Source organism: Nycticebus coucang, chromosome 11 (genome assembly GCF_027406575.1).
Source record: "Nycticebus coucang isolate mNycCou1 chromosome 11, mNycCou1.pri, whole genome shotgun sequence".
In the NCBI taxonomy this organism is placed as follows: domain Eukaryota; kingdom Metazoa; phylum Chordata; class Mammalia; order Primates; family Lorisidae; genus Nycticebus; species Nycticebus coucang.
In genome coordinates this window covers 119,237,441-119,253,518 of record NC_069790.1, presented here as the reverse complement: position 1 = coordinate 119,253,518, position 16,078 = coordinate 119,237,441, and the positions used below count along the sequence as shown (strand labels likewise).

Genomic DNA, 16,078 nt, shown 5'->3' with positions numbered 1-16,078 from the left:
GGCAGTTTGAATCAGGGTTCGAAAGCAGTTGAAAGCGTCCTACCAAAAACAATGATCTAGTTATCTTTCAACTTAAAAGAACACCCTCCCTAGACCCCTGCACTCCCCACCCCAGCTCATGTCATGTCATCTCTCTGTTGCTCTCCATAGCAAGATTCACCAGGAGTTACTGACACTTGCTGTCACTGCTTCTTTAACTCCCACTCTCTTTTCAGACAATCAGGCATATGTCCCCACACTCCACTGAAACAACTTTAGTCAAGGTCACCAACAATAATATCCCAAATCCAACAGCCTTTTCCCTGCCCTGCACGCAAAGCCCCTCATTGGAATCTCAGGTGGTTAAACACTCCTTCCTTCCTGCTGAGAGATTCTCTCCTAGCCTCCAGGGGCCGGATTTCTGGTTTTCCTCAAGGCTCAACCCCGGGATCTCTTTAGATCTTTGTCCCTAGAGCTCATTCAGTCTTCAGCCTTAAAACAACCTACCTGTAATAATTTGTCTGGTCTTTGTCCCTGGTTCCTGGGAAGTAGCCTGTAAATCCTTGGAATTTCCTAAGAGATAGGAGTGTCTTTGTTATTCATGGCAGGCCCCTAGAGGGTTGAAAATAACTAGGCTGGGGGCTACCCAGGCCTGAAACACCGACCTCCAGATTCAAGAGTTAGAGTTTGGAGCCCAACCTCCACGGAGTGGGGGAGGCTAGAGACTGAGTTGACTCTGGCAAGGGATGATTCCATCAATCATACCTGTATAAAGAAACCCCGACAAAAACTCTGACACCAAAGCTCAGGCGAAATTCCTTGGTTGGCAACACTCTGCATATTGTCACACATCAACGTGCTGGCAGGGTGACATGGCCTGACTCCGTAAGAAAAGGGCAATGGAAGTTGTGCGTCTGGGACCCTCCCAGACATAGTTTTATGTGTCTCTTTCTGGCTGCTCCTGATTTGAATGGTTTTGCTACAATAAAACTGTAATTATACATAGAGCACTTTCCTGAATTCTATCAGTCATTCTAGCAAATGATTGAACCTGAGGGGGTAGCAGGAATCCGCGAATTTGTAGCCAGTTGATCAGAAGTCAAGGTAACCTGGGTCCCCCAAATTTGTGTCTGGTGTCTGAGGCAAGGGCAGTACTGTGGAGGACTGTGCCCCTGACTATGAGGTCCAGCCTGCTGTTGAAGTTGCTGCAGCCTATGACTCCCAATTCAGGTGATGCCCATCTGTCTCTCCTGACCTTCAGACACCTATATTCATCTACCTAACACTGCCAGGTGGATGTCACTTCAGATTTTAATAGGTCCAAAGTAGAACACTGATTCCAACAGCAACACTGGTGCTTTTCCAGGACTCAGCACTGATTCACTCATTTCTTCAGGACTCAGACCTAGGAGCCATTCTTCATCCCACACCCACCACATGGAGTCCATCAGTCACACTCTCATTGGGCAGCTTGAATCCTGTGCCTCTCTCCTGTGCCCAGCTGCAACCCCAACTCTGACCACCCAGCACTCCCCCCACCCCCCACTCTGTCCCCAATCCAGTCCTGAATTTATCCTACAAAAATGTAAACCAGGCCGCATCAAGGTGGCTCACACCTGTAATCCTAGCACTCTGAGAGGCCAAGGTGTACAGATTGCTTGAGACTCAGGAGTTCAAGACCAGCCTGAGTAAGAGCAAGAGTAAGTAAGTAAGAGCAAGACCTCATCTCTACAAAAAAAAAAAAAAAGAAAAAAAGAAAAATTAGATGGGCTCAGCGCCTATAGCTTAAGCAGCTAAGGTGCCAGCCACATATACCAGAGCTGGCAGGTTCAAATCTAGCCTGGGCCCGCCAAACAACAACGACGGCTACAACCAAAAAATAGCCAGGCATTGTGGTGGGCACCTGTAGTCCCAGCTACTTGGGAGGCTGAGGTAAGAGAATTGCTTAAGCCCAGGAGTTGAAGGTTGCTGTGAGCTATGGTGCCACTGAACTCTACCCAGGGCGACAGCTTGAGGCTCTGTCTCAAAAAAAAAAAAAGAAAAAGAAAAATCAGATGGGCCTTGTGGTGTACACCTGTAATCCCAGCTACTTAGGAGGCTGAGGCAAGAGAATCGCCTAAGCCCAAGAGCTGGAGGTTGCTGTGACCTGTGATGACTCCACAGCACTCTACCCAGGGTGATAGAATGAGACTGTCTCAAAACAAAAAGTAAACCAGCTCATGTTACTACCCTGTTTAAAACCCTTTATTAATCTCCTTTTTTATCAGAATAAAATCCAAACTCTAACTCGGTGCACTGGTTGCCGTACGTGGTAGGTGCTCCCTGCTCAGAGCTCTAGCCATGCTCGGAGCCCCGGGCTCTTGCTCTTCCTGCTCAGTCTCCTCTTCTCAAGCCTGTGGGTGGCTCCTCCTCCTCTGGAGTAGGGAGCTGCTCACGTGTGACTCCCTGAGGGTGGCCTTTCCTGCCGACTCTACTCTCACTTCCACTCTCCTGTACTCCCTGACACACCATCCTCAGAAAAGTCACCACGCCCAGACTTTAACTTGCTTGCTTGCTTTTTATCCATCCTCTTCCCACAAAAGGAAAGGTCCTTCTTCACTATTTATTCTTAGTGCTTATAATACTGATAGCACGCAGCAGGCACTAAGTAAATATTTGCTAAATAAAACTAAAAAACATTAGAAACACTGTTTTAACCCAAAGCAGTGAATAATATGGGAATTTTAACAGGGCACTTTCCAATCCCATTCTGGGTAGGGTGGCCAGGCTCCCTCCACCACTCACTCCAGTAGTCACTGAACTCCAAAGTCCTATCCACACATCCTGCTTCGATGAAGCCTCACACACATTAACTTTGGGGGATCTGAATTTTCCCCTGTTTTACACTAATGGAGAGCACAGACTCAATACTAATGTATACATTCAGAAATCCTTTTTTGTGAAAATGCAATGTCCAATTAGGTTGAGGTCTTTCTTTGACTCAAACAGAATAGCAGTTCTTTCTCACTTACATATCCCAGGGCCAGAGAAGGTTGGCAGGAATGGGTGTTATATACTCTGCATTTTACTCTCTACCTCCCTGCTCTGTTCCCTCTGGCCCCTTTCCAGAGACTCTTCCACACTCCACCCTGATTCACCATCAGTTGTTCCTGGCAACCACACACTAGGTTGGTCTTAAGCCTCAAAGAAACCACAGATGAGACACCAGTTTCAAATTCCAACATGAATAACTGGGAGGGGGGGCCCACTTTGAGAGAAAGAACAGAGGCCCTGATGAGAGGCTACAATGACTGGGCAGATAAGAGAAGCATTTCAGACACTCCTATCTCCCAAATTCTGGGCATTTCCTCACAAATGCTAGGATTCAAAGGCTTTCCAAAGATAAAACAACATAAGGCCAATCATTTTATGAGCCATCGTGGCCAAACGCAAGTAGGGAAATGGCCCCGTGGGTTGTTCCCCAGTCTTCCTAGATTGACTTCCACACAGCCCTGGTCCTCAGGAAAAGGCTTCTGCAGGCCCACGGGCTCCCAGCCAAGTTGGAGGACCCGGCAGGTAGCGCTGAGGGATAAGCAAGGGTTTGGGCAGAACTTCCCAGCCCACATCTGATGAGCCAGCTCCTGACACACAGCTAGCCGTGGTGGCCCAGGGGCTGTGGAGGAAAAAGTGGTGTCAGCTGCTACCATTTCTCAAGGCACACTAGTCCCCTGGCTTTCCCCCATGTCATCTTACCATGGCAACAGGTTACAAAGAGGACTACTTTCTGGCTGGGTGCAGTGATTCATGCCTATAATTCTAGCACACTAGGAGCCCAGGCCAGTGGATTGCTTAAGCTCAGGAGTTTGAGACCAGCCTGAACAAGAATAAGACCCCATTTCTAAAACTAGCTGGGCGCCTGTAGACCCAGCTACTCAGGAGGCTAAGGCAAGAGGATCACTTGAACCCAAAAATTTGTGGTTATTGTGAGCTATGATGCCACGGCACTCTGGTGAGGGTAAGAAAGTGAGACTGTCTCAAAAAAAAAAAAAAAAAAAATGAATGAACACAATAATTAAGAAAACGCCAGGAAGACTATGTTAACCAGTGTGATGAAAATTCGTCAAATGGTATATAAAACCACTGTATGGTGAAAAAAAAAAAAAAAGACTGCTTTCAATTTTATCTCAAACAGGGGCATATACTGTTTCTCTACCATCCCAGGCCAATTCCTCCAGGCCGACCTGCCCTGTGTTTTTCAGAACTGAAGTAAATTTGTCTCACAGAAAGCATGATCCATTCACCTGAGTTTGAAGTGGCCGTTCAGATTTGAAATAACCTATGTCCTCAGCTCCTACATGGATTTAAGCTCTTCTAGGATAGCAGGAGTACAAACAAAAAAGGCATGTTCAGCCAGCCCTGTAACATTCTGATCAATCCTTGGTGATCCTAAAGTAGCCACCCTGAGGGCAAGGGGATTGCACTGAGTCTATAAGGAATGTTAGCTGATGCTAAGTGTGTTAAATAATCCATGAACATATGCCTAAAGTCATAGGTCAACAGGTACTGCTGCAGAAGGACCCAAGAGCCTCAACTCTGGTAAAATATTAGGAGAAAAAAAAATCCCCTCTCTATTTGAGCTTCAGTATCTTTACCGCTTACATGAGGATGTCCACTCAGGCCTGACTTGGGTACTTGGCTAGTGTTTTCTAGAATGTGGCCACCTGTTGTTGCCAACCTGCCTCAGACACCACGGCTCAGCTCTTCCCTTCCCTGCCATTAAGGATTGAATTATGTCCTTCTCCCCAAATATGTTGAAGTCCTAACCCCCAGTACCTCAGAACGAGGCCATCTGGAAATAGGGTTGCTGCAGATGTAGTTAGTTAAGATGAAGTTGTACTAGAGTAGAGTGGACCCCTGGTGTCCTTATGAGACGATGGCCATGTGAAGACAGACAAACAGAGGACACCAAGTGAAGACGGAGGACTAGAGTGATGCAGCTACAGGCCACAGAGTGCCAGAGACTGCCAGCAACTGCCAGCAGCAGGAAGAACTCCCCTACAGGCTTCAGAGGGGGCACATCTCTGCCTACCCCTTGATTTTACACTTCTGGCCTGTGGAAATGTGAGAGAATAAATTTCTGATTTTAAGCCACCCAATATGTGGGACTTTGTTATGACAGCACTTGGAGCTAATACACCTGTTCTCACATGCCAAAAAGAAAGGGATAACACTTTGGTGCAAGTCTTTGAAAGGCTGCCATCAACAGAATGTCATGCCATAAGGGACAGGCTGAGGAAAGTAACCAGCCTTCATCTTGGGCCTCAGCTGTTTAGCTCAAGAGGAGATATCCAGGGTCGCGGTGGGCGCATTACTCACTGGGGCCAGAGTCTAATCCAAGCTCTCCTTCCACTGAGTCACGTGAGCCCCATGGGTAGGGCTGCTCCTCCTGCTTGATCCATGACAAAATGTCATGTGCTGAGATGAGAGACTCTGTGTCACGGAAAGAAGGGCATCTTAGATTTTGTTCACTTCTGTTTGGCATCTTATCAAAGCTTCAAAAACCATTGCATGCAAAGGCTCTAGCTCGCAGGGCATGTGGCAGTTGGGGTGTCTGTGGAGCGTATAGAGGCCATCATTCCTCCCCACTAAAGTGCCTTCCTAAACTGGCTCTCACTGCTCACGACACGTCAAATTGCTCAGAGAGGAGGCGGCTCATCCCAAAGACTGTCCTGAGGCACAGCCAGTATGAGAACCTGGATCTTTCCAATCTATTTACCAATCCCCTGAGGAACCTGTGCAGCCAGGACAGGCCAGAGGTCAGACTTATGGCTGACCACCCACAGGATCCCAGCTGATTGGTGCGACTCAGAAACCAGCAACAGCAAAGGCAACCACAAGAGGTCACTGATGGGAATGGCAGAGAAGCCTGATGACTCTTCACCAGGAAGCCACTGCACTCCTCTGCCCTGAGTCCCTTCAACTTCTATTGTCAAGTTGATAAACTACAAGGAATCCTAGATTCTACTTCTCATCTCCCTGGTATGGGTGGTGGTGGGGGTAGGAGGGATAAGACTGGTGTCATAACCACCAGGCAAAAGACACTGGGCTTCTCCATCTCTGTAAACATGTACATAGGCCCTGGCCAGGTGGAGCTTCCATGCTGTTCTTTTATGCTTCCCTGAATGGCTGGACCCTCCCTAGAAGTTTCTTAGGAGTCATCTTAGGAATATTCACTCGAGAAATTCCAGAATGTATAAATGATATTTTTTCCCACTTATTTTTAAATTTATTTTTTAAGAGACAACAGTTTCACTTTGCTGCCCTCGGTAGAGTGCTGTGGTGTCACACAGCTCACAGCAACCTCCAGCTCTTGGGCTTAGGCGATTCTCTTGCCTCAGCCTCCCAAGTAGCTAGGACTACAGGTGCCCACCACAACGCCCAGGCTGGGTTTGAACCCACAACCCTCACCCTACTCACTGAGCCACAGGAGCCACCCCTAATTTTTTTTTTTTTAGTTATGATGGGCACGTAAGAGTTGCAGTATATGACTTTCTGACAGAAATACACAGTTTTTAGAATCTTTTGATTGTTTTTATTATCCAAAACTCAGTGTGGAAGTAATTTTTAGTATCAGTTCCATTGACACAATAAATCATCAACTGTGTTTCCTTTTGAGAAATACTGGCTGCCCTCAGCATTCATTCTGGCATCTTTCTCACCTGAATTGGGGTCTGTAGGGATGTCTCTGTCTGCCAGATCCTGCTGATCCCACACACACTGGTGTTCCTCCTGTTTAATCCGGGACAAGAGGTCCTGGGCAGAAATTGGGGAGTCTACTCGTGGGGACAAGAGCAGCAAAGGCATTAGAAGATAAGAAATTGCCTGCAAGCTTTGTGTTTTGCATGCAATTATCTCTTTCCCCCAAACATCAGGTGTAATTAAATTAGTCTCATTAACTAAAGGTTTAAGTTGGGTTGGCCCCAATTAATGGAGATTTTGCTGCAAATAAGTGGATGCTACAGGGAGTGACTAAACAGTGACTTTAAGATAAAGAGTCTCTCTGGGCTACGGGAACTTAAATGTCCTCAGAACGAGGTTGCTGCCCTCGTGCCGAGACCACCATGGAAAGACGTATCCTCATGAGGGGATTTTCTAGGAAGACGACACTTTCCAGGAAGCCTTTTTTAAAAAAAACTTGCACGTTGACAAATTATAGTTATATATATTTATGGGGTACAAAATAATGTTCCAAGAAACCTTTTAATCTTTTGAATGGGATTTTTCTAAGATGTAAGGAAGAGATCCTATATTTTCTTTCTTCTGCAGAGTCTATTAAACCTGACTGACCCTTCGTTGCTTTCTTATCTGTTAAAGATCTCTTTCAAGGTGCTTTTAAGGAACATGCCTGATGATGAGTGAACGGGCTTTCCTCTACCCAGATACTGTTCACACTTACCTATGGGTTTGAGGCTTTGACTAAGGGGGGGATGAGGTGTGTGGAGCTCTAACCTGTGGATAAGTAAAGAGCTACAGTATGTTAATGTATCTTGTGAGGGTTAATTTTATGTGTCAACTTGGCTTGGCCACAGTACCCAAATATTTGGTCAAACATTATTTAGAATAGTTTCCATGAAGCTATTTTTTAGATAAGATTAACATTTAAATCAGTAGTCTCTGAGTAAAGCAGAAGACCCTCCCTAACATGGGTGGGCATCATCCAACTAGATGAAGAAGGCCTGATAGAAAAGGACTGACCTTCCCTACAGAAGAGGGAACTCTGCCAACAGACAGCCCCCGCCAACCAGAGCTGCAACATCAACTCTTCCCTAGGTGTCCAGCCCGCTGGCCTGCCCTGTAAGCTCCAGACTTGCCAGCCTCTATGATTATGTGAGCCAATTTCTTAAAGCTGTCTCTGTCTCTACACGCACGCTGGTGCGCACGCGTGCGCGCACACACACACCCTTATTGGTTCTGTTTCTCTGGAGGATTCTGACTCATAGGCACATCTGCTCCAAGAGAGTTCTCACCTACAAGTGGAGTCCAGCTGAAACACCACCTAAAAGGACCTCCCTGTAGGACCACAGCCATGTGGGTACCTGGCACAGAGGCAGCAGCCCGTAAAATACTTGTTTAAAACAATGGAAGGTCTTCCTGGTCAGGGAGCAGGTCTATTTTTTTTTTTTAGGTGGTGGGGGGACAGTCTCACTTGGTCACCCTTGGTAGAGTGCTGTAGCGTCACATCACAGCTCACAGCAACCTCCAACTCTTGGGCTTAGGTGATTCTCTTGCCTCAGCCTCCCGAGTAGCTGGGACTACAGGCGCCCGCCACAACGCCCAGCTATTTTTTGGTTGCAATTTGGCCAGGGCCGGGTTTGAACCTGCCACCCTCAGTATATGGGGCTGGGGCCCTACTCACTGAGCCACAGGTGCCACCCAAGGGAGGTCTTGCTGATCTCTCTGTTCCCTACCCACAAAGCCTAGGAAAGTGCTTAGCACTTCTGCCAGGATATTGTTTTTTAAAGGTGAGGGAGAGGGCGGGGCCTGAAGCTCAGTGGGTAAGGTGCTGATGACATACACCAAGGCTGGTGGGTTCGAACCTGGCCTGGGTTAGCTAAAACAATGACAACTGCAACCGAAAAAAAAAAAAAAAAATAGTCAGGCATTGTGGCGGGCACCTATGTTCCCAGTTGATTGGGAGGCTGAGGCAAGAGAATCACTTGAGCCCAAGAGTTTGAGGTTACTGTGAGCTGTGACACCACAGCACTCTACACAGGGAGACAGCTTGAGATGCTGTCTCAAAAAGAAAGAAAAAGGTGAGGGAGAAATAGTTAAAAACTGATAATACAAATAAGAAACAGAACAAGCTAAGATGGGCCTAGATGGGCCAGCACATCCTCAGTGCCGGGTGCCATGTTTGTGTCCTAGAAGGGTCCTGTCTCAGCCCTATACTGGACCCACGGCCCCTCCATTTCTAGCTCAGTCCTGTGGCCTGGCACACACAACAGACAACTCTAGGAGCATGGAGACCATGTGAGATGTTTGTGGTCTGGGCAGCTGAGTGGCTTACTCACCAGTGATGGATTCTGTAGGGATGGCTCTTTCCTCCAGGCCCCGCTGGTCCCGGACACACAGGGCTTCCTCACGTTTCACCTGGGAGGGCGTGTCCTGTGTGGACACCAGGGGCTCTGCTCCTGGGGACAAAGAATCACATTGCTTGGTGTCTTTTTTCTGCCCGATGGTCACCAGAACATTCTGGGGTCAGAATATGACTGTCAGCACTTGCCAGGGGAGAGTCCAGGGGTCTTGGGTTCCTGTTGGAGCCACACAGGACCCTGGAGTAGAATGTCCCAGGAGTAGAAAGGCAGTCAACATCAAGAAAAAGGAACAGGGAAGCAGCAAAAGGAGGTATGGCAAGGCCAGAGACAGAGTTTAGAAATGACCATGCTGTGTGCTAATCAGGACAAGTTTGACCTCCGTGAAGGAGTTGTTAGACCTTGTTTTTCACCAGGCCATGGCCAGGTCCACACACCATGAGCATACGTATGATTAGTAAGAAGTCGGGCCAGGCAAAGAGGTACAACCAAGCTGTGTTCTCAGGTGGACGAGGCCTGACTTCTTTAAACAGTCCGTCCTCACTTAATGTCGTCAAAGCCTCTTAAGAGACTTTAAGCAGTAAGACACGGGGAAGGTCTTCAAATAACATCATTTCCTTTGACCTTGTTTCACTGTAACATTGATGAGAAAAAAAAATCAGCTGTGTTATACATTCTTTCTTTTAAAGTCAGTTTCCAAGAACCTGCTGATGACATGAAGTGAGGGGTTACTGTTCATAAATACCAGTGACAGGTCCTCTCCACAGAACCCTAGTATGTGACAAACTGGACCTCTTCATTTGAAGGCATTTCTGGGCTCAGTGTGCTAGCCCTGGCAGGAGGCAGCTTAGGCAACAGGAAAGAGATGAGGCGAAGAATCTGAAGATGGGCTGCTGCTCCCAATGCCCTGTCTCAGTGGATGAGCCATTTAACCTCTCTGAGTTCTGGTCTGCTCTTCTCGTTTATAAAACAGGCTCCATCTCATGCATAGCAATGGCTCGAAACCCACTGAAACTGCTGAGGTTTCAGTGCTTCAATGTAAAAAGCTACCATGTAAGACTAGTTACCACAGCTGCCGGACACAAACATCTGCAGTGTTTGACAAGGTCAGGGAAGGAAGCATGTTAGATGAGATGTCCGGGACAGGAAATCCCACTGAGACAGAAAGCAGAAGAGTGACTGTCAAGGGTTGTGGGGGACGAGAAAGTGGGTAGTGACTGCTAAGGGGCCTGGGGCTTCTTATGATGGAAATGTTCTAGAATTAGATGGTGGTGATAACTAAAAAACTTTATGAAACACAGAATTGCATATTCATTTATTTATTTTTTTGAGACAGAGCCTCAAGCTGTTGCCCTAGGTAGAGTGCTGTGGCATCACAGCTCACAGCAACCTCCAACTCCTGGACTCAGGCGATTCTCCTGCCTCCGCCTCCCAAGTAGCTGGAACTACAGGCACCTGCCACAACATCCGACTGTTTTTTGGTTGCAGCCGTCGTTGTTTGGCAGGCCCGGGCTGGATTCAAACCCGCCAGCTCAGGTCTGGCGCCTTAGCCGCTTGAGCCACAGGTGCCGAGCCAGAATTGCATATTTTAAAAAGAGTAAATTTCATGATCTATAAATTAAACCCCAATAAAACAGAAAGACTGGTAAGGAGGGAGAAGAATGTGGCCCTAGGAGCCACCTTCTGAGAGAAGCCTCAGTAAAACTGCTCTCCACTAAAAAACAAGGAAGGACATAGGCCCCAGGTGGGTGAAAGTAAATCTAATCTGGCAGAAAATGCAGTTTCAGCCAGAATCTACCTTGTCCAGCACTGCTGAGGCCCTGAGAAAAAAGACTTCCAGGGCAGAGCAGTGTCAAGGCCCCTGGAGGCTCCCATCCCACTGAGATTTCACGTGTGATGATGGACTTCTTCAAAACTTAAGATTCTGTTTGTAGTGAAGAAAAGCCTGCTGGGCTAGTCTGCGTGTGATATGCATGTTTCTGTGTAAGAGTGAGGAGCTAATGCCACAGATCACAGCTGACCAATGGACACTGGGCCAGGGTACAACCTTGGTCTGCTGCAGACTCCCTTTCAGCTCCTGTCCACCTCCCTGAGCCTGGGCCTGGGGCCTTCGGTGCTCTCCCAGCCTGGGGCCTCTCTCTGCAGTTCCCCATTAGGCCCTTCATCTTTCTAAGCAGTTTACCTATGAGTCCGGAGCTACATGGCTTTTCGAAACCTCAGGACACATACCCATGGTGCAATTTCAGGCCCTGAGATCTCTTCCTATATGAGACCACCAACTTCAACTACAGCAAAAGTGGCTGCTGGGAACAACTGAGGACATGCTCCACCTGGAAGACGCGCAGGAATGCCTTCCAGCATGCAGGCTGCCCGGCTCTCCTCCACTGCCAGGCCCTGCACCTGGCACTCTCTTCAGCTGCCATCACCTGTGTCTGGATCCATGGCGATTTCTCTCTCCTCGGGGTGACGCTGCTCCCACACACAAGGCTCTTCCCTGGGCTCAGCTGGGGCCGGGGCATCTGGCTTGGGCACTGGGCCCTCTGCATCTGGAAATGAGTTGAAGAAGGAGGGCTGAGTGAAGCTGACCAGGGCGCCAAGAGCAAATTGACAGAAAGGCTCTCACTAGCCAGGGTCCCCCCTCCACCCATGTCCCTCCACATGGTAGCAGGTGTGCAAGTAAGGTAGGTGATGGATAGCTCATGAGGAACCTTGAAAACAACCAAATAATGTGTAGTGTAGAAAGAGCTGGTCTCTGAAAGCCGACATCAGACCAACTAGGCCCACCTCAGGCTGTTGGGGGGCAGCGCAGTAAGGTGCAAAGGGTGCTATTTTACTATATTCCAAATAGCAGTGGTGTATTGCTGAATTCTATGGCAACGAGCTCTGTTACTAGGTTTTTCATATTCATCCTATATCTATCTTATTAGCATTGGAGAAGCAAATAGTTTCTTGAGTTTCCATTTGGTATAAACATGAGAGGACTTGCCCAGGTGGGGTTAATGTAGATCAGCAAGCATAAAACCCTCTCTAGAGACCGTGCACCCAAGAGGAGAGGTGTCCTTACCTAGGGACATCAGGGTTTTGTAGTTCTCCTTAACAAGGTTGTTATAAAGCTCCTTCTGCCATTCGTCCAGGTTCCTCCACTCATCCTCAGAGAAGTAAACAGCAATGTCGACAAAAGTCACTGGAACCTGAACCAATGAGACCTTTAGCACAATGCCTCCTGCTTGCTCCTTTCTGCCCTCATCACCCGCCAGCCATGGGCCCCACAGCCCTAAGCCTGTCCCCTGCCCATGGCTCCGGCCCCCACTTCTGAGTCCTAGCCCAGGGCAGCCCACTCCAAAGCAGCCAGTCCTCTGTCCCTGACCTTCTCGTGCTTCCAGTAACAATGATGGTCAATGCTGCCCGCCCCGTTTAAAAACATTTAACTACATCCTTTGTTATTTCACTTATAGGTCAACTGGATCCCTGAAGGTAAAGTGCAGTCAATGTGCTTCTTTGGGCAATCAGGGTGACAGAGGGTGGAAGGTTCTCAGAGTGGGTGTCAGTGAGCCAAGCACAGTAAAACTCTGTTATCAAACCTGTATTTCAGGTCAGGTCGCCTCTGTGTACACAGTTACATTTTGTCAGAAAAACATGCAAAATCTGAAGGCCTGTGCTGCCAGGTGCAGTGGCTCATACCTGTAATCCTAGCAGTCTGGGAGGCTGAGAGGGGTGGATCGCCTGAGCTCAGGAGTTCAAGACCAGCCTGAGCAAGAGCAAGACTCCGTCTCTAAAAATAGCCAGGCGTGGTGGCGGGCACCTGTAGTCCCAGCTACTTGGGACTGGGGCTGAGGCAAGTGAATCACTTAAGCCAAAGAGTTTGAGGTTGCTGTGAGCTGTAACACCACAGCATTCTACCAAGGGCGGCAAAATGAGACTCTGTCTAAAAATAAATAATAAATAAAGGCCTGTGCTAAAGCTCCAGGACCTCCGTCTGCTGTCTCTCAAGTGGGCAGAGCACACTGCAGGGAATCAACACACACTTTTCAGTTGCTTGAGGGGTCACTCACTTGTCAGTCAAGGCAACCTGCTCTAATAATAAAGCTGTTATTCGGGTGGTGCCTGTGGCTCAGTCCGTAAGGCGCCGGCCCCATATACCGAGGGTGGCGGGTTCAAACCCGGCCCCGGCTGAACTGCAACCAAAAAATAGCCGGGCGTTGTGGCGGGCGCCTGTAGTCCCAGCTACTCGGGAGGCTGAGGCAAGAGAATCGCTTAAGCCCAGGAGTTGGAGGTTGCTGTGAGCTGTGTGATGCCATGGCACTCTACCAAGGGCCATAAAGTGAGACTCTGTCTCTACAAAAAAATAAATAAATAAATAAAATAAAGCTGTTATTCTAGGTTGACAAGGATCTTCCTCCCTTCTCACTTCAGCCACTCACCAGCAAGCACTACCGCACCTGAGACCGAGCTGTGCAAAATGGTTTCACTTCCATGACTTTGATAACTGAACTTCCTTCTGTGGCCACACAGGCTTCCCTCCTACCACTCCCCCAAACCCACCAAGCTGGCCTTTCTCAGTCTGTAGAACCCAACCCCTCCAATCTCACCCACTCCCAGGCCTAGTCCTGCAGTCTTTGTACCTGCATTTACAGGGCCAAGGCCAGACCATGTGGCACCTTGGTGCACTTAGAAAAAGAGAGCAGAGTCAGGCACACAGCAATGGTGAGCGGCAGCACCTTTTCCTGACTTAGAAATGTCAGCCCTTGGGCCAGGCGAACGCAACTCTCAGGGTGGCCTGTGCATTGGCAATGTGTACCCATGTGCACGGCCCATCCCTATTCACTATATCTCACCATCCCTCTCTGGAATCAGAGCTAGAATTTGTTGTTGTTGTTGTTGAGACAGAGTCCCACCCTATGACCCAGTAGAGTGCAATGGCATCGTAGTTCACGGCAATCTCAGACTCGGGCTGTGGGCATCGTGCTGCCTCAGCCTCTGGAAGCCACTGGGATTATAGGTCCTCGCAACAGTGCCCAGCTGGGTTTTTCCATTTTTTTAGGAGTTGGGGGTCTCACTCTCACTCAGGCAAGTCTCGAACTCCTGAGCTCAACCAATTCTCCCTCCTCAGCCTCCCACAGTGCTGGGATTATAGGCGTGAGCCACTGCACCTGGCCAGAGCTAGAACTTTTAACTCCTTGCAATTTTCACCAGACTCAGGAAATCCTCAAATCCAGGAAAGTTAATATAGATCCCTTTCCTCAATTAAACTCCCTGTTGCTAGATAAAACTCACAAAATCCTGCAGATGACATCCTCCATAAATTCATGGCATCTCAAGGCCTTTCGCTGATCTCCTGTTGAGAGATCACTATGTTCGCTGGGAGGCTTGTTCCAAACTTCTCACTCTCCCAAACCTCCACCTGGCTTTCCCCCATTTTCTTCCATCCACCTTTGATCTCAGGGGGACACTGCTGCTTCCTCATCCTCCTCCTTCCTGCACAGCCATACCTGTCAATACTCAGCCTTCATTTCTCCTCCACCCCCCACCTGTGCAACTTCATCCAACCTCTTCTTTTTCACATCGTCAGTTTCTCCCTCCCCATCAACTTGTTCCCTTCAGGATCATCTCAACCTCAGAAAAGCCCATCTCAGCTCTGCTACCTCAAGTTCCTCCGCTCCCTGCCTGTACCTGGAACACCCGAGATGCAGTCTGTCTTTTCTTCTTCATGATCTCTGCCCATCCAGCATGCCCAAGAGCAGACAATGAATTATTGTTGATATTGCTAGCAACATCGATTAACATTTTCATGGTGCTTTATGATTGGGGTAGTTTTAAAATATGTCCACAAATTATTTGACAGTCTCTTTAATAGGTAAAGCCTATTCTCCCCTTGAGTGTGGACAGGATTTGGTGATTTGCCTCTAAAACACTGGTTAATGAAAGTGTAGAGCTTCTGAGACTAAGTTGTAAAAGACATGGCAGCTTCCATCCTGGTCTCTCTTGGCTCACTCCCGCTCGGGGAAGCCATCTGCCATGCTCTGAGGAAGCTCAAGTAGCCCTATGCGGGAGGTCCACACATGAGAACTCCTGCCAATAGCATGGTTAGTGTGCCATCTTAGAAACAGACCCTCAGTCCCAGTTAAGCCCCAGATGGCTGCTGCCCCAGTCAATAACTTGAATGTAACTTCATGGGACTCTGAGCCAGAACCACTCAGCTAAGCAGCTCCTGAATTCCTGACACACAGAAATAGCAAGATGATAACTATTTTTCTTAGGCAGCTACGTTTGTTTTGGGGTAGTCTGTTACACAGCAACAGCTTACTAACACAATGACTTACATAGTGTTTTCTCATAAACAAAATCAATTATTCTTCACAACTCCATGAAGTTAAGCAAACGAGCACCTTCATTTTATGACAATAATATTGAAACTCAGAGGAACCGGCTGAGAATTTACTTAATTATTTATACTCCACTTCTTCCAAAAGAGGAATTGAGGAGGCTCAGAGACAAAAAAACATACTTGAACAATGGTCGGAAAAACCAGTATGTGGTTAAGTCAAGATTCAAACCCAAGTGCTCTCATTCTGGACCCCCAACCATTTCTTTATTCTGTAAGGGCACATGTCAACTCGAGGCTCCTTGAAAGCCTCATCCAACATACAGAACATGTTGTGCCACATAAAGATACAGCACAGAGTTAAACACACAGCCCAGAGAAGAAGGCAGGGTGTTAGCAGATGGTCATCGTGCTAGACAAGCAATATGTGCAAAACCACACTAAAAAGCACTCTGTGTGGGCTCCAGTGCTAGGGAATGTTTTGTGAAGGAACCAAAGCCACTATTACAACTCAATTCTGTGAAGCCTCAATAAATAAACGTCAAACAACTACTCTGGCAAAGTCGCTAGGGTTGGTTGCCGACCTGGCCCCTTCCACGGAGCTGTCAGCTCTCTAGCTGGAGTGTCATGTATTGCCTCCATCTCTAAGCCAGGTACTATCATAGGCACAGGGACAGCAGTGAACCGAGCAGAATTTACATTCTGG

At 48.0% G+C, this 16,078-nt stretch overlaps 1 protein-coding gene across 2 annotated transcripts in view; it reads right to left on the bottom strand.

Moving 5' to 3' along the window:
• The window catches only part of ZNF282 (zinc finger protein 282), a 28,437-nt gene that overhangs the window by 5,440 nt on the left and 6,919 nt on the right, over positions 1-16,078 (bottom strand). The window contains exons 3-8 of one of the 2 annotated variants that reach the window (XM_053553920.1): positions 12,115-12,241; positions 11,477-11,596; positions 9,030-9,149; positions 6,678-6,791; positions 5,335-5,448; positions 487-552 (exon numbers count right to left, since the gene is read on the bottom strand). In XM_053553920.1, coding sequence (XP_053409895.1) covers positions 487-552; positions 5,335-5,448; positions 6,678-6,791; positions 9,030-9,149; positions 11,477-11,596; positions 12,115-12,241 — 661 coding nt within the window. The remainder of the gene's footprint in view (positions 1-486; positions 553-5,334; positions 5,449-6,677; positions 6,792-9,029; positions 9,150-11,476; positions 11,597-12,114; positions 12,242-16,078) is intronic. The other variant, XM_053553921.1, reaches the window with a different exon arrangement.